Raw genomic sequence first — 24,406 nt, forward strand, 5'->3', positions numbered from 1 at the left:
TGACCCCCCCAGCACCTGAGCACCCTGCTGCCCTCCTCGGACATGCACATGGTCCTGGGGGTGTTGGGAGCTGTGTAACCCCCCGTCTGTGTCCCACTGTGTTCTGGGGGTCTCTGTAGCCCCCCCTGACCTCCCTTGTCCCACCTCAGCACCTGACCACCCTTCTGGCCTCCTCGGACATGCACGTGGTCCTGGCCGTGCTCAACCTGCTCTACGTGTTCAGCAAACGCTCCAACTACATCACCCGCCTGGGCTCCGAGCGCAGGGGGCCCCTGCTCGCCCGGCTGCAGCACCTGGCTGAGGTGGGCAGGGGCCCTGCAGGGGTCTGGGGGGGTCCTGCAGGGTTTGGGGGGGTCCTGGGGGGCCCCTACTCACCCGGCTGCAGTACCTGGCTGAGGTGGGGGGGGGTCTGAGTGGTCCCTGGTGCTGAGCTGGGTTATTTCCCTGCAGAGTTGGGGCGGGAAGGAGAACGGGTTCGGGTTGGCCGAGTGCTGCCGGGACCTGCACATGATGGTGAGTGACCCCAGAATCACCTGGGGACCCCAAAACTCACCTGGGCCCTACTGTGACATCCCGGGACCCCAAAACTCACCTGGGCCCTACTGTGACATCCCGGGACCCCAAAACTCACCTGGGCCCTACTGTGACATCCCATGACCCCAAAACTCATCTGAGCCTTCCTGTGACATCCTGGGACTCCAAAACTCACCTGGGCTTTCCTGTGACATCCTGGGACCCCAAAACTCACCTGGGCCCTACTGTGACATCCTGGGACCCCAAAACTCACCTGGGCCCTACTGTGACATCCTGGGACCCCAAAACTCACCTGGGCCTTACTGTGACATCCTGGGACCCCAAAACTCACCTGGGCTTTCTTGTGACATCCTGGGAGTCCAAAACTCACCTGGGCCTCCTGTGACATCCTGGGACCCCAAAACTCACCTGGGCCTCCTGTGACATCCCGGGACCCCAAAACTCACCTGGGCCCTACTGTCCCATCCCAGGGTCCCCAACCCCACTTTGCCACCCCTGTCACACTCTGGGGGTCCCCCAGTCTCCTATCCCCCCATGTCCCAGTGTCCCCAACCTGGCCCTGTGACCCCCATCCACGTCCCCCCAGGGGAGGGGCCCCCCCTGACCCCCCGACCTGCTGTGCCCCCCTAGAAATATCCCCCCAGTGCCACCACCCTGCACTTCGAGTTCTACGCCGAGCCGGGGGTCGAGGTCAAGGTGGACAAGAGGGTGAGTGAGGGGGACGTTGGGGGGACATTTGGGGGCAATGGGGGATCCCCAAAGCACTGGGGCCCCCCCTGACCCCCCTGACCCCCCCCAGGCCACCAGCACCACCCTGCACTACATCCACATCGAGCAGCTGGACAAGGTGAGTCCGGGGGGGCCTCGATTTGGGGAGGGGGCTGGGCTTTGATTGAGGTCCCCCAATCCTGCCTCCATTTTTTGTTCATCTGCTCTCTCTTTTTGCTTTTTTCACCCCAATTTGTTTTTTTCCTGTGTTTTTACTGTCTTGACTGTACTTTTCTCTCTTCACCCTGATTTTGTTCTTTGCCCTGATTTTTCATGTTCTGTGCACGTTTTTCTTTTTTCACCATAATTTTTTCATTTTTTGCTGCTTTTTGTCTCTGAGATAATTTTTTATTCCTGTTTCCTCCTCACTCTTTTTTAATTTTTCAACTTTTTTGTGTTTATTTCTTGGTTTTGCTTTCATATCTTTGTTTTTTTGTTTTTGTCCCCGTTTTTATTTTTTTCTCTTAATTTTTTGTTTCTCCAATTTTTCCATCTTCGCCCTTATTTTTTTTTACCCTTTTTTTTCCCTTTTTGTGTCTATTTCCTTCTTTCGGTTCCTTTTTTTTTCCTTAATTTTTTTCCTTTTTACCCTTTTTTGTTTGTATTTCTTGCTTTTTTTTGTTTCCTTTTTTTCTCCTTCCTCCCTTTTTGTCTTTTTCCCCGATTTCTTTTCTTCTCTTCACTCCCATTTTTTGTTTTCTCAACCCCATTTTTTCCCTTTTCACCCCCATTTTCGCCCTCTCCCCAATTTTCTCTCCCCCCTCCCCAGATTTCCGAGAGCCCCTCGGAGATCATGGAGTCGCTCACCAAGATGTACAACATCCCCAAGGACAAACAGGTGTGAACCCGGGGGGATCGAGGGGGTCTCGGGGTCACCCAGGGCTGGGGGGTCTCCCCCGGCCCCCCTCGGCCCCCCCTGACCTTGTACCCCCCAGATGCTGCTGTTCACCCACATCCGCCTGGCCCACGGCTTCTCCACGCACAGGAAGCGGCTGCAGGCGGTGCAGGCCCGGCTCCACGCCATCTCCATCCTGGGTGGGCTTCTTTGGGGGGCTGCTGGGGGTGGGGGGGCTCCTGGGGGGGCTGGTTGTGACCCCCCCTCTCCCCCCCCAGTGTATTCCAACGCCCTGCAGGAATCAGCCAACAGCATCCTGTACAACGGGCTCATCGAGGAACTGGTGGATGTGCTGCAGATCCCGGACAAACAGCTCATGGTGAGAGCCCCAAACACCCCCCAAGCCCCCCCTGCACATCCTGGACAAACAGCTCATGGTGAGACCCCCTGGGACCCCCAAACACCCCTGACCCCCCCAACACACCCTGCAGATCCCGGACAAACAGCTCATGGTGAGACCCCCTGAGACTCCCCTGGGACCCCCAAACACCCCCAACCCCCCCCCACACACACCCTGCAGATCCTGGACAAACAGCTCATGGTGAGACCCCCAAACACCCCCCAACCCCCCCCTGCAGATCCTAGACAAACAGCTCATGGTGAGACCCCCCAACCCCCCCCCTGCACATCCTGGACAAACAGCTCATGGTGAGACCCCCTGGGACCCCCAACGCCCCCAACACACCCTGCAGATCCCAGACAAATAGCTCATGGTCAGACACCCTGAAAACATACTTGGGACTTCTCAAATCTTCTTCAGGACCCCCAAAACTCCTGCAAACACTCCCTTGACCCCTTTTTTTCCTGCCAGGACCCCCAAACCCTCTCTGGGACCCCCCCAAAGGCCCCTTTGATTCCTTTATTCCCTTTACTGGGACACCAGGGCAGCGTCGCTGCAGAGCTTCATGTTCATAGTGCACCTGGAGAGGATTTCCCAAATGTTCTCTGGGACTCCCCAGACCTGCCCCAGACCCCCCCAGCCGCCCCCCTGAGCCTCCTGTCCCCCCCCAGGACATCAAGGCGGCGTCCCTGCGGACCCTCACGTCCATCGTGCACCTGGAGAGGACCCCCAAGCTGAGCAGCATCATCGACTGCACCGGCACCGCCTCCTACCACGGCTTCCTGCCCGTGCTGGTCCGCAACTGCATCCAGGCCATGATCGGTGGGTCTGGGGGCTTTGGGGGGCCTGAGGGGGGCTGACCCGCCCTGACACCCCCCCTGTGCCCCCCAGACCCCTCCATGGAGCCCTACCCCCACCAGTTCGCCACGGCCCTGTTCTCCTTCCTCTACCACCTGGCCAGTTACGACGCGGGCGGGGAGGCGCTGGTGTCGTGTGGGATGATGGAGGCGCTGCTCAAGGTGGGCTCTGCTCCCTTCTGGGGGGGTTTGACCCCGTTTAAGGACCCCCCTGAGGCTGTTTTTGTCCCTCCCCTCTCAAAGGTGATTAAGTTCCTGGGGGACGAGCAGGACCAGATCACATTTGTGACGCGGGCGGTGCGGGTGGTGGATCTCATCACCAACCTGGACATGGCGGCGTTCCAGGCCCACAGTGGCCTCTCCATCTTCATCTACCGCCTCGAGGTGGGGCCTGGGGACCCCCAGCACGGCTCGGGGGGGTTCTGGAGTCCCTTGGGGAGGGGTTGGGGTCACCCTACCCCGACTTTGGGGACACCCGGGAGGGGTTGGAGTCACGCTGGCCCAGCTTTGGGGACCCCTGAAGTGGTTCTGGGGTTTCCTGGGGTTGTTCTGGGGTCTCACTTGGGTCTTTCTGAGCAGCTCTGGTGATTTTGGGTCCCCCCCCAGGATCTTTGTGGGGTGGGTTTGCCTGGGTCGTTTTGCATTTCCCTGGGGTTATTTTGGGGGTCCCCCCGGGTGTTTTTGGGGGTGTTCTGGACCCCTGAGTGTCCCCCCCCAGCACGAGGTCGATCTGTGCCGCCGGGAGTGTCCCTTTGTCATCAAGCCAAAGGTGCAGAGACCCCCGACCACGGCAGCCCCCGAGGGCGAGGACATGGAGACGGACATGGAGGGTGAGCAGGGGGTCTGTCCCCCCCCCGGTGTCCCCTGGGACCCCCCCGTGTCCCCCCAGACCCCCCATTGTCCCTGTGCCCCCGCAGTGACCGACGTGGCCATGGAGAGCAGCCCCTCGGCCCCCCCGGCCGTGCCCAGCACCAGCTCCGGCCCCAGCAGTGCCACCCCCTCCCCCCGCGGCGGTAGGTGATCCCCGGGGGGCTGGGGGGATGTGGGGGGGGGGGCCGTGGGGGCACCGTGGGGGTCTCACCCCGCTCTGTGCCCCCCAGGAGTGCAGTGCATCCCCCAGCGCGCCGCCCTGCTCAAATCCATGCTCAACTTCCTCAAGAAAGCCATCCAGGACCCTGCCTTCTCCGACGGCATCCGCCACGGTGGGTGGTCCCTGAGACCCCCCAGAGCCTTGGGGGCGGCGGGGGGGGTGTCACAACCCCCCCTGACCCCCTGTTTTGGGTGCCCCCTCAGTGATGGATGGGTCGCTGCCCACGTCGCTCAAGCACATCATCAGCAACGCCGAGTACTACGGCCCCTCGCTGTTCCTGCTGGGTGAGCGGCACCCCGGGCCCCCAGGGGGGGTGGGCAGGGGTTGGGGGCTCCCCCCCGGCCCCCCCAGGCCCTCCCACCCCCCCTCAGTGCCCCCCTGTGTCTCCTCCCGCCGCAGCGACCGAGGTGGTGACGGTGTTCGTGTTCCAGGAGCCCTCCCTGCTCTCGTCGCTGCAGGACAACGGCCTGACTGACGTCATGCTGCACGCCCTGCTCATCAAGGACGTGAGTGACACTGTCCCTTCACATGTCACCTCACCTGTACCCTTCACCTGCCTCCTCACCTGTCCTTGTGCCCATTCTCTCACCTGTCCCCTAACTGACGTCATGCTGCACGCCCTGCTCATCAAGGACGTGAGTGACACTGTCCCTTCACGTGTCACCTCACCTGTACCCTTCACCCATCTGCTCACCTGTCCTTGTGCCCATTCCCTCACCAACATCCTGCAGCACGCCCTGCTCACGAAGGACACAAGTGACACCTGTTCCCTCACCTGTTCTTTGAGCTGTTCCCTCAAGGACTTGACGTGCTCTCCTTTTCTTTTACTTGTCTTTTCGTTTGTTGCCTCCCTTGTCCTCCCATCTCTGCGCTCACTTGTCCCAGCACGTGTCTGTCACTTGTCCTGCAGCTGCTCCTTCACCTGTGTCCTCACCTGCCCTGTACCTGCCCACCTGCCCGTGGCATCCCTTACCCCAGGTGTGCCCAGCCCTGCCCCTGCCCCCCAGGGCTGCCCCCCATCTGTCCTGCCCCCACCCCAGCCCCACACCTGCCCCAGGTGTGCCTCTCACCTGTCCTTCCCCTGTCCAGGTTCCAGCGAAGCGGGAGGTCCTGGGCTCGCTACCCAGCGTGTTCAGTGCCCTGAACTTCACACTGTCCCTCACTTCTGTCATGTGTCCCTTCCCCGTTTCTCACCTGTGCCTCACACCTGTCCTGTCCCTTACCTGTCAGTGACCTGTGTCTCACCTGTGCAGGTCCCAGCCACCCCTGAGGTGTTGGGATCCCTCCCCAACGTGTGCCTGTCCCTCACACCTGTCCTGTCCCTCACTTGTGCCATCTCTCACCTGTCCCCTCAGGTCCCAGCCACCCGTGAGGTCCTGGGGTCCCTCCCCAACGTGTTCTCCGCCCTGTGCCTGAACGCGCGGGGGCTGCAGAGCTTCGTGCAGTGCCAGCCCTTCGAGCGCCTCTTCAAGGTGCTGCTGTCACCCGACTACCTGCCCGCCATGAGGAGACGGCGCAGCTCCGACCCCCTGGGTGAGACCCCAAACGGGGGGACTGGGGAGGGGGACAGACAGGCACAGCTCTGACCCCCTGGGTGAGACCCCAAACCGGGGGGGATTGGAGAGGGGGACAGACAGGCACAGCTCTGACCCCCTGAGTGACACCCCAAACTGGGGGGATTGGGGAGGGGGACACACAGGCACAGCTCTGACCCCCTGGGTGAGACCCCAAATGGGGCTGGAAGACCCCAAATGAGGGGTTTGGGGGGGAACACATACACTGGCAGTCACAGCTTCAGTTGCCTTGGTAAGACCCCAGATGGGGGGCATCTGGGGGGTTGGGGTGGTTGATTTTTTTGTGGCCTCCTTGCCCTGACCTGCAGTGTTTTGGGACAAACACCCCTGTATTTGGGAACGCCCCTATTTCTTGGGAATCTCTCTGTTTTTTGAGGACCACCCCATTTCTTGGGCCCCCCCAACCCCCCTGTGCCCCCCCAGGTGACACAGCCTCCAACCTGGGCAGCGCCGTGGACGAGCTGATGCGGCACCAGCCCACCCTCAAAACCGACGCCACCACCGCCATCATCAAGGTGACACCAGGGGGACACCGGGGGGGTCTCTGGGGACGCCCCAGGGCCCCCCCTCACTGAAGCCCCCCCTCCCCAGCTGCTGGAGGAGATCTGCAGCCTGGGCCGGGACCCCAAGTACATCTGCCAGAAGCCGTCGATGCAGAAGGGGGAGGGGGCGGGGGCCACGCCCCCCCCACGCTCCCCCCACGCTGCCGAGGAGGCCTCGAGCGAGGACGAGGAGGAGGAGGAGGTTCAGGCCATGCAGAGCTTTGGGGCCGCCCAGCAGAGCGAGGCTGAGCCCACCCAGACGTGAGTGAGGGGTCCCTGAGGGGCTTTGGGGGGGCTGAGCCCACCCAGACACGAGTGGGGAGTCCCAGGGGTCTGAGCCCACCCAGACGTGAGTGGGGGGTTCCTGAGGGGCTCTGGGGGGTCTGAGCCCACCCAGATGTGAGTGGAGGGTCCCTGGGGGGTCCAAGCCCACTGAGATGGGAGCGCAGGTCTCACAGGGGACTTTTGGTGGGGAGAGCTGAGCTCACCCAGATGTGAGCAGGGTGCTCCGGGGGAGATTTTTGGGGTGGTCCTGGGGGTGTTTTGGGGTGTGTGGGGGGTGTCTCACCCTCTGTTCACTCCCATGTCGTTGCAGGGTGGTGGGCACAGAGGAGCGGATCCCGATCCCGCTCATGGATTACATCCTGAATGTGGTGAGGAGCTGGGGGGCACAACCATCCCGGGAGGGGAGGGACTGGGGGTCCCTCTGCACCCTGAATCCCCTCCTTAATCCCCTCAGGGTGGGGAATGGGGGGTCTCTTTTCCTCTGAGCCCCCTGGGGGTGGATTTTGGAGTGTTCTCTGTCTCCTCAGCCCCCTCTGAATTCCTTTGAGGGGGAATTGGGGCTCCCCCTGCCCCCCAAACTGCCCTGAGCAACCCTGTGGGGGCACTGGGGCTTCCCGAGCCCCTGAACCCCCTTGGCAGAGAACTGGGGCTTCCTCTCATGCACTGAACCCCCCCGGGGGAATTGAGGCTCTCCCTGAGCCTCCTGGGGACAGTTGGTGCTCTCCTGCCCCCTGAGCCCCCCTGAAGCCCCCTGGGGGGCGATTTTGGAGCTGTCTTGTGCCCTAAACCCCCCTTAAGATGGGATTTTGGGTCTCCCCCTGAACCCTTCTCTTAGGAATTGAGGCCACCCTCTTCCCTGAGCCCCCCTAAACTCCCTGGGCTGGGATTTTGGAGCTCCCTGAGGGGGAATTGGGGCTGCCCTGTCCCCCAAACACCCCTCTGAGCCCCCTGGGGTGGGGGTTTCGGGGCTCCCTGACCCCCCTCTGACCCCCCACCCCCCCCAGATGAAGTTCGTGGAGTCGATCCTGAGCAACAACACGACGGACGATCACTGCCAGGAGTTCGTGGCACAGCGGGGGCTACGGCCCCTCGTCACCATCCTGGGGCTGCCCAACCTGCCCGTCGACTTCCCCACCTCTGCCGCCTGCCAGGCCGTGGCAGGGGTCTGCAAATCCATCCTGGTGAGGGCTGGGGGGGCTTCAGTCCATCCTGGGGTCTGCAAATCCATCCTGGTGAGGGCTGGGGGGGCTTCAATCCATCCTGGGGTCTGCAAGTCCACCCTGTGACCCCCCTTTGCCCCCCCAGACCCTGTCCCACGAGCCCAAGGTGCTGCAGGAGGGGCTGGTGCAGCTGGAGTCGGTGCTGTCGGCGCTGGAGCCGCTGCACCGGCCCATCGAGGCACCGGGGGGGTCGGTGCTGCTGCGGGAGCTGGCGGGCGCCGGGGCCGTGCCCGACGCGACGCTGTCGGCCCAGGCCACCCCCCTGCTGCACGCCCTGACCGCCGCCCACGCCTTCATCATGATGTTCGTGCACACCTGCAGGGTGGGGCAGGTAACTCGGGGGGGGTTAAACCCCGATTTGGGGGGGTTAAACCTGATTTGAGGAGGTTTTGGAGGGGTTTATACCTTTGTCATAATGTTTGTGCACGCCTGTGGGGCGGGGCAGGTAACTTTGGGGGTGTTGAACCCCAGTTTGGGGGGCCTTAGGGGCTGGGGAGGGGGTCTGGGAAAGTTTGACCCTGGTTTGGGAGGGGTTTGTACCTTCGTCATGACGTTCATGCACACCTGTGGGACGGGGCAGGTAACTTTGGGAGGGTTGAACCTAATTTGGGGGGGATTGGGGAAGGGTTTGGGGGGTCAAGGAGGATTCTGGGGTGGTTGAAGAGAGTATTAGTCGAGGTGAGGAGGATTTTGGAGGGGTTGAGGAGAATTTTGGGGGCAGCAAGGGGCATTTCGGTGGGTCAGGGAGGATTTTGGAGTGGCTGAGGCGTGTCCTTGTTGGGTGAGGAGGAATTTGGTGTGTCCAAAACAGATTTTGGGGGCTCAGGGGTTATTTTGGGGGCTCTTTGTTCCCCCCCAGAGCGAGATCAGGGCCATCTCTGTGAACCAATGGGGGTCCCAGCTGGGACTGAGTGTGCTGGGGAAGCTGAGCCAGCTCTACTGTTCCCTGGTGTGGGAGAGCACCGTGCTGCTGTCCCTCTGCACCCCCAACAGGTATGGGGGGCCTGGGGGGCACCCAGGGGAGCTGGGGGGCACAGGGAGAGCACCATCCTGCTGTCCCTGGGCACCCCAAACAGGGACAGGGGGCTCGGGGGGGTCCTGGGGGGACAAGGAGGACCCTGCAGGTCTGGGGGGGTCTCAGCACTGAGGTGCTGCCTCCACACCCCAATAACTGTGACAGGGGTGTCCCCTCAGCTCTGCACTGTCAGGGGGTCTGAGGGGCTGGGGGAGGCTCCAAGGGGCTGAGGGGGTTCTGAGGGGCTCAGGGGGGATTTGAGGGGCTCTGAGGGGTCCCAAGGAGCCCCCCCAGCCCCATGAGCCTCCCCCCGTGTGTCCCTCCCAGCCTCCCCCCGGGGTGTGAGTTCGGCCAGGCCGACATGCAGAAATTGGTGCCCAAGGAGGAGAAGGCGCCGAGCCCCCCCCAGGGCGGCCGGAGGACAGGTGGGACCGGGGGGGCTCTGGGGGGGCTGCAGGAGGGGGGTTGGTGAAGAGAAAGGGCTCCAATGGAAAAGGGACTGGGGGGAAAAGGGGAGGTCAGTAGGGGGAGGGGGGCTTGGGAGGGGTTTTTAATGAAAAAACGAGGGTCTCAGGGGGGTTAGGGGAGGCCTTTAGGGTAAAGGGGACTTAGGGGATCTTTGGGGGGGTCACTATGGGAAGGAGGGACTTTGGGGGGTTTAAGGGGAGGGGGGTCTTTAGAGGGGAAAGGGGGAGTTGGGGTCTCTTTTGGGGAGGGAGGAGGGTTTTTTGGGGGGGTCTGTGGGAGGGGTGCACATTTGGGGGATGGGAGGGTTTGGGGGGGTCTCCAGGGGAAGGGGGTGTTTGGGGGGGAGGTTGTTCTTAGGGGGTTTCTGGGGGTCTCACCCTCCCTTTTCCCCCCCAAGAGGGTGAAGCGGAGGGTCCGAGCCCCGCAGGGGGGGCGAGCAGTGACCCCCCCCCGGCCCAGGGGCTGCTGGAGGGGATGGGGCTGGAGGGGGAGGCCCTGGCCCCGATGGAGACGGATGAGCCGAGTGCCACCGACCCCAAGGCCAAGGCCAAGATCACCCCGGCCATGGCCGCCCGCATCAAACAGATCAAACCCCTGCTCTCCGGTGAGGGGGGGCAAGAACGGGCCGGGGGGGCAAAAATGGAATGGGGGGGACAAAAATGACCTGGAGGGGCCATCCTGGAGACCCCACCCTGGAGGTCTCTTGTCCCGGGGGGTCTCTCAGCCCTTTCCTCCCATCCCAGGGATCTCTCTGTGCCCCCATCCCAGGGGTCTCACCCTGTCACCATCCCGGGGGTCTCTCACTTTGTCCCCCCTGTCCCTACAGCCTCATCCTGGCTAGGCCGGGCTCTGGGTGAGCTCTCTGGGCTCTTCCCTGTTCCTGTCCCCTGTGTCCTGGGGGTCTCTCACTGTGTCCCCCCCTCCATACAGCCTCGTCCTGGCTGGGCCACATTCTGGCCGAGCTCTTTGGGCTGTTCCCTGTCCCCCCATCCTGGGGGTCTCACCCTGTCCCTGTCCCCATCCTGGGGGTCTCACCCTGTCCCCGTCCCCATCCCAGGGGTCTCTGCCCCCGTCCTGGGGGTCTCTCACTGTGTCCCCCCCTCCCCACAGCCTCGTCCCGGCTGGGCCGGGCTCTGGCCGAGCTCTTTGGGCTCCTGGTGAAGCTCTGCGTGGGGTCCCCGGTGCGGCAGCGCCGCAGTCACCACGCGGCCGCCGCCGCCCCCGCGCCCACCGCGGCCGCCCGGGCCACGGCCTCGGCCCTCACCCGCCTGCTCACCAAGGGGCTCAGCTGGCAGCCCCCCCCCTACACCCCCACCCCCCGCTTCAGGTGAGACCCCTGGCTGGGGGACGGGGCAGCGGAGGGGCTGGGGAAGGAGGGGTTTGGAGGGGATCTCGGGGGGAAGCAGGAGGGGTTTTGGGGGGTCTCTCTGTGGGGGTTATATTTGGGGAAGGGGAAAGGGGCAGAGCTGAGAAGGGGTGGGATGAAGGGGTGGGGCTGGATTGGGGTGGAGCTGGTGGGAAGGGTGGAGTTTAATTGGGTCTAATTGGAGTGGAGTCAAATGACAAGGGTTTAATTGGGGTGGAGCCAAGAAGAAGGGGCAGGTCTTGGTGGGGTGGGGCTGAGGATGAAGGTGGAGCCAAGGAAAAGGGGTGGGATTTTTGTTGCACAAGGCGTGTCCACGTTACCTGGACAGGGCTTGTGTCCCCTGTGGCCTCCCAAAGGTAGAGTTTTGGGTCTGGGTTGGGCATGGTTGGTACCATGGGCACGGCCTGACCCTCCCTCCCTTTTCCACCCCCCAGGCTGACGTTCTTCATCTGCTCGGTGGGGTTCACGTCCCCAATGCTCTTTGACGAGCGCAAGTTCCCCTATCACCTCATGCTCCAGAAGTTCCTCTGTTCCGGTGGCCACAACGCGCTCTTCGAGTGAGCCCCGGCCCTGCCCTGGGCCCCTGACCCTGCTCCCTCAACCCCAGAGCCCAGCCCTGAACCCCAGACCCTGTCTCATGAACCCTAGACCCCACTCCTTCAACCCCAACCCCCCCCCAAACCCCAAACCTCATTTGTTGTCCCTTCACCTCATTTTGTGCCCTCAATCCCATTTCTTACCCTATGTCCCCACTTCCTACCCCTGAACCCATTTTGTGCATCCCAGATCTCCTTTCCCAGCCCCTGATCCCCATTTCATGCTCTTACCCCATTTCATGTCCTCCAGCCCTTTTTCTCAGCCTTGAACCCCATTTATGCTTTACAGTCCCCATTTGCCTCCACTTGAACCCCATTTCAGGCCTTTCTGACCCTGTTTCATTTCCTCCATCTCTTTTTTTGATCCCTTGGACTCAATTTTGTGCTTACCTGAACCCATTTCCTGCCCCTGAACCCCCTTTCGTGCCTCCCTGACCCCATTTCCCCTCTCCTTGAACCCCATTTCATGCATTTCTCACCCTATTCTCCCCTGACCCCCATTTTGTGCCCCTCGACCCCATTTTGTACCTTTCTGCCCCCATTTCCAGCCCCTGACCCCCACTTCATGCCCCCATTTCCATCCAAGCACTCCCCCTCCCAGCCCCCTGTCCCCTAACCCTCCCGTGGGGGGGTCCCATGATCTGGGAGTCCCCCTCTCACCCTGTGTCCCCCCAGGACGTTCAACTGGGCGCTGTCGATGGGGGGGAAGGTGCCGGTGGGCGAGGGCCTGGAGCACCCCGACCTGCCCGACGGCACCGGCGAGTTCCTGGACGCGTGGCTGATGCTGGTGGAGAAGATGGTGAACCCCAGCACGGTGCTGGAGTCGCCCCACGCGCTGCCCGCCAAGGGACCCCCCCACGGGCACCCCCCGTTCAGCGCCCTGCGCTTCCTCGTTGTCACTCAGAAGGTCTGGGAGGGAAAAGGGATGAAGGGGGTTTGCGGGACAGAGGGGAAACTTGGCATTGCAGAAAAAGGGTTGGAAAAGGAAGACAAGGAGGGGGAAACGTGAGGGGAAAAGGGCAGGAAAACAGGGAGAGAAAAAGGTGTGAAAAGGGAGCAAAGAAAAGTCAGGAAAGGGGGGAAAAGGCAAGAAATGTAAGGGAAGAAGAATGAGAAAAAGGGTGAAAAACATGAAAAAATGAGAGGAAAAAGGGCAGGCAGCATAAGAGAAAAACATGGGAAATGAGGGGAAAAAATGGTGGGAAACGTGAAGGGAAAAGTGGCAGGAAACGTGAGGGGAAAAAAGGGCGGGAAATGTGAGGGGGAAAAAAGGGCGGGAAACGTGAGGGGGGAAAAAAGGGCGGGAAACGTGAGGGGGAAAAAAGGGCGGGAAACGTGAGGGGGAAAAAAGGGCGGGAAACGTGAGGGGGAAAAAAGGGCGGGAAACGTGAGGGGGAAAAAGGGCGGGAAACGTGAGGGGAAGAAAACACAGGACAAGGGAGAGAAAAATGGGTGGGAAATAGGAGGGAAAAAGGGCAGGAAAAGGGAGAACAAAAAGGTGTGGAAAAGGGTGACATTTATGTCGTCCCCGTGTGTGACATTCACGTCCCCCTCCCGTGTCCCCCCCAGGCGGCCTTCGCGTGCATCAAGCAGCTGTGGCAGCGGCGGCCGCTGAAGGTGTACGGGGCGCGCATGGCCGAGTCCATGCTGGCCATCCTGTGCCACATCCTGCGCGCGGAGCCGCTGCTGCGCGAGCGCCTGGGCCGCGAGCGAGAGGGGCCTGCGGGCGACGAACCGGGCAGCGACGAGGGGGGACCTCGCCGCGAACCACACGTCAACCAGCAGCAGCTGCAGCAGGTGGGGTGGGGGAACACCAAACCTGCCTTTGTGACCCCCAAACCTCGGCTTTGTAACCCCCCAAACCTTGGCTTTATGACTCCAAAACCTGCCTTTGTGAGCCCCCAAACCTCGGCTTTGTAACCCCCCAAACCTCGGCTTTATGACTCCAAAACCTCGACTTTGTGACCCCCCAAACCTCGGCTTTATGACCCCCAAACCTTGGCCCTGTGTCTCCCAAAACCTCAGTCTTGCACCCCCGACGCTCAGTCTTGGGCACCCTCAAAACCTTGGTCTTGTGACCCCCAAACTTGCCAAACTTTGATCTTTCCTGGTTCCCTCAAACATCCCCTGGATTCTCCCAGACTTTTTTCTTTAATTCCCCAAATGCTTTCTTTCTGTTCTCAAATCTCTTTCTGCCCCCCCCAGTCTTCCTCTTTGCCCTCCAAACTAATTTTTGGGTCTCTCAAACCTCCTTTGGGTTCTCAACAATTCTTTTTTTAACCCCCAAACCCCGATGTTATCCCCCAACCCCCTTTTTTGATACTCCAAAGCCTTTTTTTATTCCTGAGACCCCTTTTTTATCCCTAAAAAGCTCTCTCTGTCCCTCTCTGAGCCCCCCTACCCTCTCTAACCCCCCCATGTGCCCCCCCAGCTGATGGACATGGGTTTCTCCCGGGAACACGCCATGGAGGCCCTGCTGAACACCAACACCATGGAACAGGCCACCGAGTACCTGCTCACCCACCCGCCCCCGCTCATGGGGGGCACGGCGAGGGTGAGTTTTGGGGCAGGGGTGGTCCCTGAGCCCCCCCGCAGCCCCTCACACCCCCTGTGCCCCCCAGGACCTGAGCATGTCCGAGGAGGATCAGATGATGAGGGCCATCGCCATGTCCCTGGGCCAGGACATCCCCATGGACCAGCGGGCAGAGTCCCCCGAGGTGGGCGCGGGGATTTGGGGCTATGGGAGGGCTATTTTTTCCCCCCAAACCGCCACTTTTACCCCCAAACCCCTCATTTTCCCTCCCCAACCCCCAATTTCCCCCCCCAACCCCATTTTATTCCCCCCAAACTCCTCATTTTCCCTCCCCAAACCCCAATTTCCCCCCCCAACCCCGTTTTATTCCCCCCAAACCCCAAACTCCCCCCCCCACCCCCATTTTATTGCCCCCAAACCCCTCATTTCCCCCCCCAGATCCCCCTTTCTCCCCCACCCCCGTTTCTCACCCCGTCCCTCCCCAGGAGGCCGCGTGCCGCAAGGAGGAGGAGGAGCGGCGGGCGCGGGAGCGGCAGGAGGAGGAGGAGGCCAAGTGCCTGGAGAAGTTCGAGGGGGCCGAGCCGCTGGAGCCGGCAGAGCTCGGGGCCTTCACCGACTCGATGCTGCCGGGCTGCTCCCGCCTGCTGGACGAGCTGCCCGACACCGTGTACCGCGTGTGCGACCTGCTCATGACGGCCGTGCGCAGGAACGGGCCCGCCTACAGGGACAGCGTGCTCAAGCAGGTGGTGCAGCAGGTATGGGACCCTTCTGAGACCCCCTGAGACACCCTGAGACACCCTGAGATCCCCTAACCCGCCCTGAGCTCCCCCGAGTCCCCCCGACCTGCTCGTGACGGCCACGTGCCACAGCGATCTGGCTTGGAGGGTCTCAGTACTAAAGCAGGTGGTGCAGCAAGTGTGGAACCCCCCTGGGCCCCCCCGTCCCCCTGAAACCCCCCTAACCCCCTGCCCCCCCAGGTGTGGGAGGCGGCCGACGTTCTCATCAAGGCGGCCGTGCCGCTCACCACCAGCGACACCAAGACGGTCTCGGAGTGGATCAGCCAAATGGCCACGTTGCCCCAGGCCTCCAACCTGGCCACACGCATCCTGCTGCTCACCCTGCTCTTTGAGGTGAGGGGGGGCCCAAAATCCAGGGGAGTCCCCAAAACCTGGGGGGGCACCCCGGAGGTGGTCGGTCCCCATGTCTGTTGTAGAACACTCGGAGTGTTCTCAGAACACTCTTTGTCCCCCAAAAATCCGGCTGTTTAGGGCAAAGTGGGTTGGTTTGGGGGGTGTTTTGGGGGGTGTTCAGATGGTTTTGGTGGGTGTCTGTGTTTTCTTTAGGGGAGTGTTTAGGTGTTTTGGGGGGGTATTTGGGTTCTTGGGGTGCCCCTGACCTCCACAGGAGATGAAGCTTCCCCATGCTGGGGTGGTGGAGTCCAACCGTGTGCTGGTTTGGGGAGTGTTTGGGGTGTTTTTAGGGGGAGGTTTGGGTTTTTTTGGTAGATGTTCAGGTGTTTTGGGGGCGTTTGAGGTTTTTGAGATGCCCCCAGGAGCTGAAGTTACCCTGTGCCCAGGTGGTGGAGTCCGGCCGTGTGCTGGTTTGGGCGGTGGTTTGGTGGAGTTTTTTGGGGGTTTTGGGGGTATTTTGGGGTGTTCAAGGTTTTTGGGGTGCCCCCAGGAGCTGAAGCTGCCCTGTGCCCGGGTGGTGGAGTCCAGCTGTGTCCTGGATGTGCTCATCAAGCTGCTCGAGGTGGTCCAGCCCTGCCTTCAGGCCGCCAAGGAGCACAAGGAGGTGCAGACCCCCAAGTAAGGAGGCCCCCGCAGAGGCCCCCACCCGCCCTGTGCCCCCCAGGCCCTGCCTGGATGCTCTGGTGGCTGTTTTTCCCCCCCAAAAAAGGTGGATCACCCCTGTCCTGCTGCTGATTGACTTCTACGAGAAAACGGCCGTGTCCTCCAAGCGCCGGGCGCAGATGAACAAGGTGGGGGGTCCTGGGAGGGTCTGGGGTCACAGGGAGGGCTCTTGGGGGGCCCCCGGGGGCACACAGTGGGTCTGGGATGAGAATGGGGGGATAGGGATTGGTGGGGGGAGATCAGGGGGGTCCTGAGGGAGGAGGTGGGAGGGCTTTGGGGGACACATGGGAGGGGTCTGGAATGGGGTGGGGCAACCTGGGTGGGATATGGGGGGTCCTGGGATGGGACAGGGGGGTCCTGGGGGTGCATGGGGTGCTGTGGCTTGGGGTGGGGGTGGGGTCACACCAGGTCTTGGGGTGATACGTGGGGTCCTGGGGGGACACGTGAGGTCCTGGGGTGGGGAAATGGGATCCTAGGGTGGGGAAATGGGGTCCTGGGGTGCATGGGGGGTTGTGAGGACCGACAAGGGGTCCTGGGAGGACCCACAAAGGGGCCTTGGGGTGGGGGTGACACCAGGTCTTGGAGACACACGGGGGTTCTGGTGAAAAACATGGGGGCCTGGGGTGACACATGGGGGGTCCTGGGGGGTCACACCAAGTCCTGGGGTGACACATGGGGGGGCCTGGGGTGACACATGGGGGGGCCTGGGGTGACACATGAGGTCCTGAGGGGAGGGGACTTGGGGTCCTGGGGGAGCTCCCGAGGTGACACACGGGGGATCCCAGGGTGACAGCGAGACTGTTCCCACACCCCCACAACCTGACACAGCACCCGGTGACCCCCTGGGTAGGTCTGTGGGGGACATTGGGGGGCCCAGGCCGTTGACCCCCCTCCCCTGTGTGTGTCCTCCCTCCCCAGTACCTGCAGGCGACGGGGAACAACTGGCGCTGGTTCGACGACCGCTCGGGGCGCTGGTGCAGCTACAGCGCCAGCAACAACAGCACCATCGACGCGGCCTGGAGGGCCGGAGAGCCCAGCGTCAGGTTCACGGCCGGGCGGCGCCGCTACACCGTCCAGTTCACCACCATGGTGCAGGTGAGGGCACGGGGACGGACCCCCAGGGCACGGGGACACACAGGGACACACAGGGACAGAGCCCCGGGGCATGGGGACACACAGGGCAGAGCTCTGCACCGTCCGGTTCACCACCTTGGTGCAGGAACTGGGCAGGAGACAGACCCCCAGGGCACAGGGACATCCCCTCGGTGTCATCTCATGTGGGGGACACCCCCCCACCCCCTGCTTTCACCCTGTGGTGGGGGGACAGTGCCTGGTTGTCATCCAACTGCAGGGGAACACCCCCCCTTGCCCCCCCCCCATGTCAGGGGAGACCTGTAGTTGTCACCCCATGGCAGGGGACACCCCCAGCCCTTGTTGTCCCCACCATGGCATGGGGGACACTCCCAGCTGTCCCCCCCAGCCTGTCACCCCCCAGTGTGACCCCCCTGTGCCCCCCCAGGTGAACGAGGAGACGGGGAACCGGCGGCCGGTGATGCTGACGCTGCTCCGACCCCCCCGCACCGGGAAGGGCCGGGACGGGGAGGGGGCGGGCGAGGACCCCGAGGGGAGGGGCAAGGACGAGACCCCTGGTACGTGGAGGGGCTGGGGGGGTTATGGGGTTGGGGGAATTGGGGGTTATGAGGGTCTGAGAGGCCACGGGGGGTCAGAGAGACACTGAGGGTGGGCAAGAGGTTATGGGGGTGTGAAAGGGGCTGTGGGGAGGGTCTGAGGGGTTGTGGAGGGTTCAGAGGGGCTATAGGGGGGGTCATGGAGGCCATGAGGGGTCAGAGAGGCCATGGGGAAGCCATGAGGGGGGCAGAGAGATCATGAAGGGGGACAAGAGGGGGGGGTCATGGGAGTGAGGTCAGAGAAGCCATTTGGCTGGAGGTCAGAGCGGTCATGGGGGGCCATAGTGGGAGGCCAAAGAGACCACGGTGGGGAAGGCCAGTAAGGTCACTGGGGGGGTCAGAGAGGCTGTGGGAGGGGAGGGTTATGGGGTCATTTGGGGGGGTCGTATAGAGGTCATGGGGGGTTCTCAGAGACCATGGAAGTGTCCAAGAGGACACAGGAGGGTCCAAGAGACCCCGGGGTGGGGGGGTCAGACCCCCCCATGTATAGTGCTGACCATGTGTTCCCCCTCCCCCTTCCCACAGCCGCAGACCCTCCGCCGGACGACGAGCCCCCCCCGCCCCCCCCCACCTCCTCCAGCACAGCCCCCCCTTCCTCCTCCTCATCCTCCTCCTGCCCCTCTCCCCCTCCCACCGCCGCCCCCTCCCCGTGCCCCGAGGACCCCGGTGCGGGGCTGGGGGCCGAGCCCCCCGTGCGGGGGCTGGCGGAGGAGGCGGTGCCCGCCGTGCTCCGGGCCTGCGTCAGCATGTTGGGGGTGCCCGTGGACCCCGACACGCTGCACGCGACGCTGCGCCTGTGCCTGCGCCTGACGCGGCAGCACAAACACGCCCTGCTCTTCGCCGAGCTGCGCTCCACCCGCACCATCCTCGCCCTCACCCAGAGCTCCGGCTTCACCGGCTTCACCCCCCTCGTCACCCTGCTCTTCAGGCACATCATCGAGGACCCCTGCACCCTGCGGCACACCATGGAGAAGGTGGGGCTGGGGAGGAGGGACAGGGCAGCTGGGGGTGGGGAGGGGAGCTGGGTGGGGAGGAGGGAGAGGGGAGTTGAGTGGGGAGGAGAGAGAGGGGAGTTAGAGGCTGGGGAAGAGGGAAGAGGGAGTTGGGTGGGGAGGAGGGAGAGGGAGTTGGAGGCTGGGGAGGAGGGGAGAGGGAGTTGGGGTTGGGGACACTGGGGGTGAGGGGAGAAGGAGTTGAGGGCACTGGGGGTGAGGGTTGTGGGGAACTGGGGTGAAGGTGAGGGAGTGGGGCAGGCAGCATGTCTGTGTCCCCCCCATGTCGCCTGTGCACCCCCTGTCCCCTGCCCTGATGTCCCCTGTCCTCTGCTCCGATGTTTCCTCAGTCAATGTCCCCTGTCCTCAGCGTGTCCCCTGCCCCCAGGTGGTCCCTTTCACAGCCACAAGCGGGACAGGCAGCACGTGTGTGTCCCCCCCACGTCCCCCGTGCCCCCTCAATGTCCCCTCTCCCCCCAGGTGGTGCGTTCAGCAGCCACGAGCGGGGCGGGCAGCACGACCTCGGGGGTGGTCTCGGGCAGCCTGGGGTCCCGCGAGGTGAATTACATCCTGCGGGTCCTGGGCCCCGCCGCCTGTCGCAGCCCCCACGTCTTCACCGAGGTGGCCACGGGCTGCATCCGCATCGCCCTGCCGGCCCCACGGGGGTCTGGAACCGGTGAGGGGCTGGGGGGGCTTTGGGGGATCTGGGATCAGGGAGGGGCTGCATCTGCATCACCCTGCCGGCCCCATGGGGGTCTGGAACTGGTGAGGGGCTGAGGGGCTTTGGGAGTGTCTGGGATTGGGGTTGGGCTGCATCCACATCACCCTGCTGGCCCCACAGGGGTCCGGGACCAGTGAGGGGCTGGGGGGGCTTTGGGGGCATCTGGGAGGGGCTGGGACCAGGGAGGGGCTGCATCCCCATCGCCCTGCCAGCCCCACGGGGGTCTGGAACTGGTGAGGGGCTGGTGGGGGGCTTTGGGGGCGTCTGGGATTGGAGTTGAGCTGCATCCACATCGCCCCGCCGGCCCCAGGAGGGTCCAGAACCTGTGAGGGGCTTTGGGGAGCTCTGGGGGGTCCCCGGTACCCAGAATGGACTCCTGGGGGTGTGGATGTGGCTGCAGAATGGGGTCCTGGGGGTGTCTGTGGGTCAGAAATGGGGGTCCCAGGGCTCCCTTTACTCACAAAACAAGGGTCCCAGCGGTCTCTTTACCCTCAAAACGGGAGTTCCAGGAGTGCCTCCACCCCCAGAACAGGTTCCCTTCCCATCCTTGCCCCCAACACAGGAGTCCCCCAGGCCCCCCAGCTCCAGCTCCCACCACACCTGCACAGCCTGACGCTCTGGGGGTCCCCCCGTTCCCAGGGAGCCCCCCCAGCCCCCTGACCCCCCTTTTTCCCCCCGTTTTACAGCCTCTGACGACGAGTTCGAGAACCTGCGGATCAAGGGCCCCAACGCGGTGCAGTTGGTGAAGACGACGCCGGCCAAGGCCTCGGCCCTGCCCCCCATCCCAGAGCCCATCCGGGACGTCATCTACGACATGCTCAACGCCCTGGCGGCCTACCACGCCCCTGACGAGGGTACGGGGGGCTGGGGGCACCCCAGGAGGGGTTCGGGGGCTGACCCTGACAATGGGTGCCCATACAGGGGGCAATTGAGGTGTCCCTGACAGTGGGTACCCATATAGGGGATAATTGAGGTATCTCTGACAGTGGGTGCCCACATAGGGGATAATTGGGGTGTCCCTGACAGTGGGTGCCCATACAGGGGGTAATTGAGGTGTCCCTGGCGGTGGGTACCCATATAGGGGGTAACTGGGGTGTCCTTGACAGTGGGTGCCCACATAGGGGGTAATTGGGGTGTCCCTGGCAGTGGGTTACCCTATAGGGGATAATTGGAGTGTCCCTGACAGTGGGTGCCCACATAGAGGATAATCGGGGTGTCCCTGACAGTGCTCATATAGGGGATAATTTGGGTGTCCCTGACAATGGGTGCCCATCCAGGGGGTAATTGAGGTGTCCCTGACAGTGGGTGCTCATATAGGGGATAATCGGGGTGTCCCTGACAGTGGGTGCCCTGCATTCTCCACAATGGGGGGCCCCCACTGAGACACGGCCCCCCAGGTGCCCCCCAGGCCCTTTGGGGTGGGGGATCCCCTCAACACGTGCCCTGTCCCCCCCCCAGGTGACAAGGGGGACCCCAAGACTGCGGCCCCCAGCGAGGTGAGCCAGCTGCTGTCGGACATTGGGGATGACATGTACCAGCAGTACCGGAGCCTCACCCGCCCCCCCGGCGACTTCGACCCCCCCGCCGGCTTCAACATCAACGTACGGCCTGTGGGGGGCTTGGGGGGCAGTTTGGGGGTGCTGGTAGGGGATCTGGGGGGCTTGGGGGGCAGTTTGGGGGTGCTGGGAGGGGATCTAGGGTCTGGGAGGCAGTTTGGGGGTGCTGGGAGGGAGTTTGGGGACGCTGAGGGGGATTAGGAGGGGCTGGGGGGAAGTTTGGGGGTGCGGGGGGGGATTTGGGGGGCTGAGGAGTGGTTTGTGGGGGTTGGGGGGCTGGGAGGAGATGAGGGGGCTGAGGGGTGATTTGAGGGGGGCTGCGAGTGAATTTGGGATGTGTGGCAGTTTGGGGGGGCTGGGGGGCTTGGGAGGGGCTCTGAGGACCCCCTGAATCCCCCCAGACCCAGGTGTTCGGTGCTGACGGAGCCGCTGCGGAGACCCCCCCATCGGGAACCCCCCAGGGGGAAGGTATCAATGACCCCCCCCATCCCTCAGCCCCCCGACATCCCCTCCACATCCCTGAGCCCCCCAACATCCCCCCCACATCCCTGAGCCCCCCAACATACCTTCCACATCCCTCAACCCCCCGACATCCCCCCCACATCCCTGAGCCCCCCAACATCCTCCCCACATCCCTGAGCCCCCCAACATCCCCCCCACATCCCTGAGCCCCCCAACATCCCCCCCACATCCCTGAGCCCCCCAACATCCCCTCCATGCCCCTGGGCCCCCCAACATCCCCCCCACATCCCCAAGCCCCCCAACATCCCCCCCACATCCCCGAACCCCCCAACATCCCCTCCATGTGCCTGAACCCCCACTGTCCCTCACACATATTCGAGACTTTCACCATCCCTCTGCTGCCCTCCCCACCCCCCAGTGATGTCCCCCAACTGTGCCCCTCTACACCCACCCAACAGTGCCCGCTCTTATGCCCCCCTGCCCCCCTGACGCTGCCCCCCGTGCCCCCCCAGCGTCCAGCCCCGAGGAGGGCCGGGAGGGCCGCAAGGAGAAGGAGGGGGAGCGCGAGGAGCGGGGGCGGGCGCGGGGCTCGAAGCCCCTCATGCCAACCTCGACCATCCTGCGGCTGCTGGCGGAGCTGGTGAGGTCCTACGTGGGCATCGCCGCCCTGATCGCCAACTACAGCTACAGCGTGGGGCAGTCCGAGCTCATCAAGGAGGTGAGGGGGGCACAGGGCTGGGGGGGTCATTTGTGGGGTGGGGGAGTCATGTAAGGGGTCATCTGTGGGTTACTCCACGGGGGCATCGCCGCCCTGATCGCCAACTGCAGCCACAGCGTGGGGCAGTCCGAGCTCATCAAGGAGGTGAGGGGGGCACAGGACATGGGGGGGTCACCCCAAGGGTCAGGGGGTCACCCCGAGGGTCGGCAGGTCACCTGTGGAGTCACCCTACACGGGCATCATCAACTGCAGCTACAGTTGGGACCCCAACTGTGACCCCTCCCTACCCACAGTGGGGGGTCCTGTCCCCCCAAGCCAGGGGACCCCTGTTGTCCTCCTGGGTGCCCCCCCAGGCTGGGTCCTCCTTTGTCCCCCTGTGTCCCCCCAGTGACCTCCCTCTGCTCCCCATTGTCCCCCCACTCTGGGTCCCCCTGTGCCCCTCAGTGACCCCCCTGTGCCCCCTGATGACCCCCTTGTGCCCTCTGGTGACCCTCCTGTCCCCACAGGACTGCAGCGTCCTGGCCTTCGTCCTGGACCCCCTGTGTCCCCCAGTGACCCGCCTGTGTCCCCCCAGTGACCCCCCCATGCCCTCTGGTGACCCTCCTGTCCCCACAGGACTGCAGCGTCCTGGCCTTCGTCCTGGACCACCTGCTGCCGCACCAGCAGAACGCGGAGGACAAGGACACGCCGGCGCTGGCGCGGCTGTTCCTGGCCAGCCTGGCGGCCGCGGGCAGTGGCACCGACGCCCAGGTGGCCCTGGTGAACGAGGTGAAGGCCGCCCTGGGCCGGGCCCTGGCCATGGCCGAGAGCACCGAGAAACACGCCAGGTATGGGGGCAGAGGGAGACGGGGAGGGGACAGCACGGGGACAACACAGGGACAGTGTGGGGACACCCTGGGAACAGCACACGGACGGTGTCGGGAGAGCACAGGGACAACGTGGGAACACTGAGGGGACAATGTGGGGACAGCACGGGAACAGCAAGGGGACACCTTGGGGACAGTGTGAGACACTTCAGGGACACCCTGGGGACACCCCATAACCACTATGGGGACAGTGTGGGGACAACAAGGGGACAATTTGAGGACAAAGGGACACGTGGGGACAACACGGGGACATTGTGGGCACAATATGGGGACACCTCAGGGACACCATGGGGACAGGGGCACCTTTGAAGACCCCCCCACAATGTGACCCCATGTCCCCATGGTGTGAACCCATATCCCTCTCATGATGTGACCCCATGTCCCCATGGTGTGACCCCCCCACGATGTGACCCCTGTCCCCGTGTCCCCGCAGGCTCCAGGCCGTCATGTGCATCATCAGCACCATCATGGAGTCGTGCCCGTCCACCTCGAGCTTCTACAGCAGCGCGGCCAAGCCGCCCCACAACGGCATGAACAACATCATCCGGCTCTTCCTCAAGAAGGGGCTGGTCAACGACCTGGCCCGGGTGCCCCACAGCCTCGACCTGTCCAGGTGGGACCCCCGGTGCACTGGGGGGGCTTCAGCAGGGTTTTGGGGGGTCTTGAAGGGCTTTTGGGGGGTCTTGAGGGCTACCAGGGTGTCTTGGGGAAGGTCTTGAGAGATCATGGGGGTCTTGAGGGGTTTTTAGGGCGCCTTGAAGGGGGTTTGGTGGGTCTTAAAGGGGTTTTGGGGGTGATAGTGAATCTTGAGGGTCTGTGGGGAATCTTGGGCAGCTGTTTGGGTTTTTGGGATCCCTGATGGGTTTTGGGATCCATGGTAGATCTTGGGGAGTCTCAGGGGTGTCCAGGGAGCTGTGGTGGTCTCTGGGTTTTGGGGGAGCCGTGGTGGTCTCTGGGGGCCGGGGGGTCACCCCTTGGCCGGGGTCCCAGCCTGTGCCCCCTCCCCAGCCCCAACATGGCGAACACGGTGAACGCGGCGCTGAAGCCCCTGGAGACGCTGTCACGGATCGTGAACCAGCCCAGCGGCCTCTTCGGGGCCAAGGGCTCCTCCAGCAAGAGCAAGGCCGAGGGTGCTGGGGGGGCTCGCGAGGCGGGGGCTGCACCCCCTGATGGAGGTACCCCCACACGGCCCCCCCATGTCACCCTGGGGCACCCTGTGTCACCCCATGGCCTCCCTGTGTCACCCCATGGCCCCTCTGTGTCACCCTGGGGCACCCTGTGTCACCCCATGGCCCCCCTGTGTCAACCCATGGTCCCCCTGTGTCACCCTGGGGCACCCTGTGTCACCCCATGGCCCCCCTGGGGCACCCTCAGCGCTCCAGGTCACCCCACATCTCCCATTTTCCACCTGTCCTCCCCATCTTCCCTGTGACCCCCATCATTTGTGCCCCCTCAGTGACCCCCCAT

The 24,406-nt window shown here is 63.5% G+C and overlaps 1 protein-coding gene across 5 annotated transcripts in view; it reads left to right on the forward strand.

The window, feature by feature from the left end:
* The window catches only part of HUWE1 (HECT, UBA and WWE domain containing E3 ubiquitin protein ligase 1), a 51,320-nt gene that overhangs the window by 4,804 nt on the left and 22,110 nt on the right, over positions 1 to 24,406 (forward strand). For 4 of the 5 annotated variants that reach the window (XM_032713711.1, XM_032713714.1, XM_032713712.1 and 1 more), the window contains exons 6-50: positions 150 to 302; positions 451 to 513; positions 1,165 to 1,242; positions 1,334 to 1,381; positions 2,072 to 2,140; positions 2,238 to 2,337; positions 2,416 to 2,516; positions 3,209 to 3,359; positions 3,429 to 3,556; positions 3,638 to 3,778; positions 4,113 to 4,224; positions 4,312 to 4,407; positions 4,495 to 4,596; positions 4,688 to 4,768; positions 4,884 to 4,990; positions 5,840 to 6,017; positions 6,482 to 6,573; positions 6,650 to 6,861; positions 7,196 to 7,253; positions 7,890 to 8,066; positions 8,191 to 8,436; positions 8,965 to 9,098; positions 9,448 to 9,545; positions 9,986 to 10,192; positions 10,699 to 10,915; positions 11,389 to 11,511; positions 12,226 to 12,457; positions 13,120 to 13,347; positions 13,982 to 14,104; positions 14,172 to 14,267; positions 14,569 to 14,838; positions 15,061 to 15,213; positions 15,764 to 15,891; positions 15,983 to 16,064; positions 16,855 to 17,031; positions 17,456 to 17,585; positions 18,150 to 18,598; positions 19,097 to 19,292; positions 20,024 to 20,191; positions 20,796 to 20,938; positions 21,295 to 21,361; positions 21,868 to 22,073; positions 22,689 to 22,900; positions 23,373 to 23,552; positions 23,948 to 24,114. In XM_032713711.1, coding sequence (XP_032569602.1) covers positions 150 to 302; positions 451 to 513; positions 1,165 to 1,242; positions 1,334 to 1,381; positions 2,072 to 2,140; positions 2,238 to 2,337; positions 2,416 to 2,516; positions 3,209 to 3,359; positions 3,429 to 3,556; positions 3,638 to 3,778; positions 4,113 to 4,224; positions 4,312 to 4,407; positions 4,495 to 4,596; positions 4,688 to 4,768; positions 4,884 to 4,990; positions 5,840 to 6,017; positions 6,482 to 6,573; positions 6,650 to 6,861; positions 7,196 to 7,253; positions 7,890 to 8,066; positions 8,191 to 8,436; positions 8,965 to 9,098; positions 9,448 to 9,545; positions 9,986 to 10,192; positions 10,699 to 10,915; positions 11,389 to 11,511; positions 12,226 to 12,457; positions 13,120 to 13,347; positions 13,982 to 14,104; positions 14,172 to 14,267; positions 14,569 to 14,838; positions 15,061 to 15,213; positions 15,764 to 15,891; positions 15,983 to 16,064; positions 16,855 to 17,031; positions 17,456 to 17,585; positions 18,150 to 18,598; positions 19,097 to 19,292; positions 20,024 to 20,191; positions 20,796 to 20,938; positions 21,295 to 21,361; positions 21,868 to 22,073; positions 22,689 to 22,900; positions 23,373 to 23,552; positions 23,948 to 24,114 — 6,679 coding nt within the window. Of the gene's footprint in view, positions 1 to 149; positions 303 to 450; positions 514 to 1,164; positions 1,243 to 1,333; positions 1,382 to 2,071; positions 2,141 to 2,237; positions 2,338 to 2,415; positions 2,517 to 2,840; positions 2,846 to 3,208; positions 3,360 to 3,428; positions 3,557 to 3,637; positions 3,779 to 4,112; positions 4,225 to 4,311; positions 4,408 to 4,494; positions 4,597 to 4,687; positions 4,769 to 4,883; positions 4,991 to 5,839; positions 6,018 to 6,481; positions 6,574 to 6,649; positions 6,862 to 7,195; positions 7,254 to 7,889; positions 8,067 to 8,190; positions 8,437 to 8,964; positions 9,099 to 9,447; positions 9,546 to 9,985; positions 10,193 to 10,698; positions 10,916 to 11,388; positions 11,512 to 12,225; positions 12,458 to 13,119; positions 13,348 to 13,981; positions 14,105 to 14,171; positions 14,268 to 14,568; positions 14,839 to 15,060; positions 15,214 to 15,763; positions 15,892 to 15,982; positions 16,065 to 16,854; positions 17,032 to 17,455; positions 17,586 to 18,149; positions 18,599 to 19,096; positions 19,293 to 20,023; positions 20,192 to 20,795; positions 20,939 to 21,294; positions 21,362 to 21,867; positions 22,074 to 22,688; positions 22,901 to 23,372; positions 23,553 to 23,947; positions 24,115 to 24,406 lie in introns of those variants that run through there. The other variant, XM_032713715.1, reaches the window with a different exon arrangement.

Source organism: Chiroxiphia lanceolata, chromosome 31 (assembly GCF_009829145.1).
Source record: "Chiroxiphia lanceolata isolate bChiLan1 chromosome 31, bChiLan1.pri, whole genome shotgun sequence".
NCBI classification, from domain to species: domain Eukaryota; kingdom Metazoa; phylum Chordata; class Aves; order Passeriformes; family Pipridae; genus Chiroxiphia; species Chiroxiphia lanceolata.